Raw genomic sequence first — 1,598 nt, forward strand, 5'->3', positions numbered from 1 at the left:
TACTTTTGCTTGCATTTTAACTCTTTGTATTGCGTAGCGTGCCCCTCGGCTTCTAATACTATCGACATACAACATTTGTAGTACCGTTGTACTCCTTTAATCTAGTACCATCGTTTGTGGTACTGGATTAAAGGAGTTGTGCTCATTTAATCCAGCACCGACACACGACACACTGTCTGTCATAGGTATAACTTCGTTAGTTTGTTTTGTTTGTGTTGCGAATGGTTGTCCATGTCGATGCTCTACCCTACGTGAAACGCCGTTGCTGGTACTACATGCGTTGCCATAGTAAATAGAATAAATATTTATTTACTCCCACCGCTTTCCGAGGCATTCTTGAAACTGTGTGTCAGCAAACGTACGGAATACTTTTGACTAAATACCGTGAAAGTTTACTCATCTTCAAAATGGTTTTGCTACATGTTAAACGAGGTGATGAAAGCCAGTTTCTCTATGAAACAAATCTATCAATTACGATGAGCAACTTTCACTCGAGTTGCTAACAATCTACAATGGCCGCCTGAAAGTTAGCCGCGTGTGCTCCGGTAAGTAACTGCATCGCGGACATCTTGCACATTTTCTATCGATTATTTTTGTCCACTATTGACAGAAATTGAAGAACTATCGAAGCACGGCACCATGCTACCACTAGATATGCTTGGGCTTACGATGAACAGGTAGAAAGAGCTGCACTTGGTCGACGAGTGGGCCGAAAAATGTGTACCTTCCGGCGGTTGGATCGCTAATTCCCGATCCAGTGGGTCGTCGAAATGGGCGACAGCCGCAAGAAAAGATGCAAGAAATTTTGGAAAAAGCCGTGACCGACGCTAGGTTAATGATCTCTAAAAAGCAAGTCGACCTGGGTACCATTATCCAGCAAAAAGTGGTACAAGATGCATTGGACTTGCTGCGTGGTGCGGTAACCATCGTTTATCCTATGCAACTTCCACCACATGATCCGATTCTAATGGAATTTTTAAATACCGAAGATTTGACTGGAACACAGGTAAACTCAAATCCGAGTTAGCGAGACAAGATTTTTTCTTCATATAAGCTATCCACAGGCATCTCTTGAAGTGATTGAGCCCGCTAAAGTTCAGCTTTGGTTTGCCGGAAAGCTTATGCTTCCTGATCGAAAACTGTTGGAAATCGTTGGGAACAATGAAAAAACGAAAATCGTTATAAAGTTATCAAAAATCAACGAAGGCGCACCGGGTAGAGAACCAGTAATGTCGGAAGAAGCCAAGAAACAATTGATGTTGCAAGCTTATCGTCGCCAAGAAGAACTTAAGGTAAGCGATTTGTTTTTTTTCGTACGATTTGTTTTTAGTTTGTTCATGAGAGTTTCAAAAAACTTTTAATGCATAACATTTTGTTAAGTTTGGGTGGACCACATAAGGCCGTTATAAATATTAAACAATAATTATATCCTATCACTACAAACCATAAGAAGTGGGTAGGTACACTTCAATCAATCAAATTTCACTTTAGTTTTTCTTTGGCCGCCGTTTTGGGTGCTTTTCCCACAGCTTCTACCTAAGTCACCTACGACTTAGGAATATGATTGCTTCTAGCGAGGCAATTTTTGCAGAACATCT

At 41.0% G+C, this 1,598-nt stretch overlaps 1 protein-coding gene across 1 annotated transcript; it reads left to right on the forward strand.

Annotated features, from left to right (window-relative positions):
* Window positions 1–267: 267 nt before the first annotated feature.
* On the forward strand, window positions 268–1,313 carry LOC135715459 (cilia- and flagella-associated protein 298; the record flags this gene model as incomplete). The annotated part of the gene is given in 5 exon segments (XM_065238730.1): window positions 268–465; window positions 468–545; window positions 611–750; window positions 752–1,006; window positions 1,065–1,313. Coding segments are annotated over 5 exon segments (780 nt in total), but the record flags the coding sequence as incomplete, so codon positions are not given.
* Between the last annotated feature and the right edge of the window lie 285 nt (window positions 1,314–1,598).

Source organism: Ochlerotatus camptorhynchus, unplaced genomic scaffold (genome assembly GCF_037179485.1).
Source record: "Ochlerotatus camptorhynchus isolate MF236.1 unplaced genomic scaffold, CSIRO-AGI_Acam_v1.1 ptg000925l, whole genome shotgun sequence".
In the NCBI taxonomy this organism is placed as follows: domain Eukaryota; kingdom Metazoa; phylum Arthropoda; class Insecta; order Diptera; family Culicidae; genus Ochlerotatus; species Ochlerotatus camptorhynchus.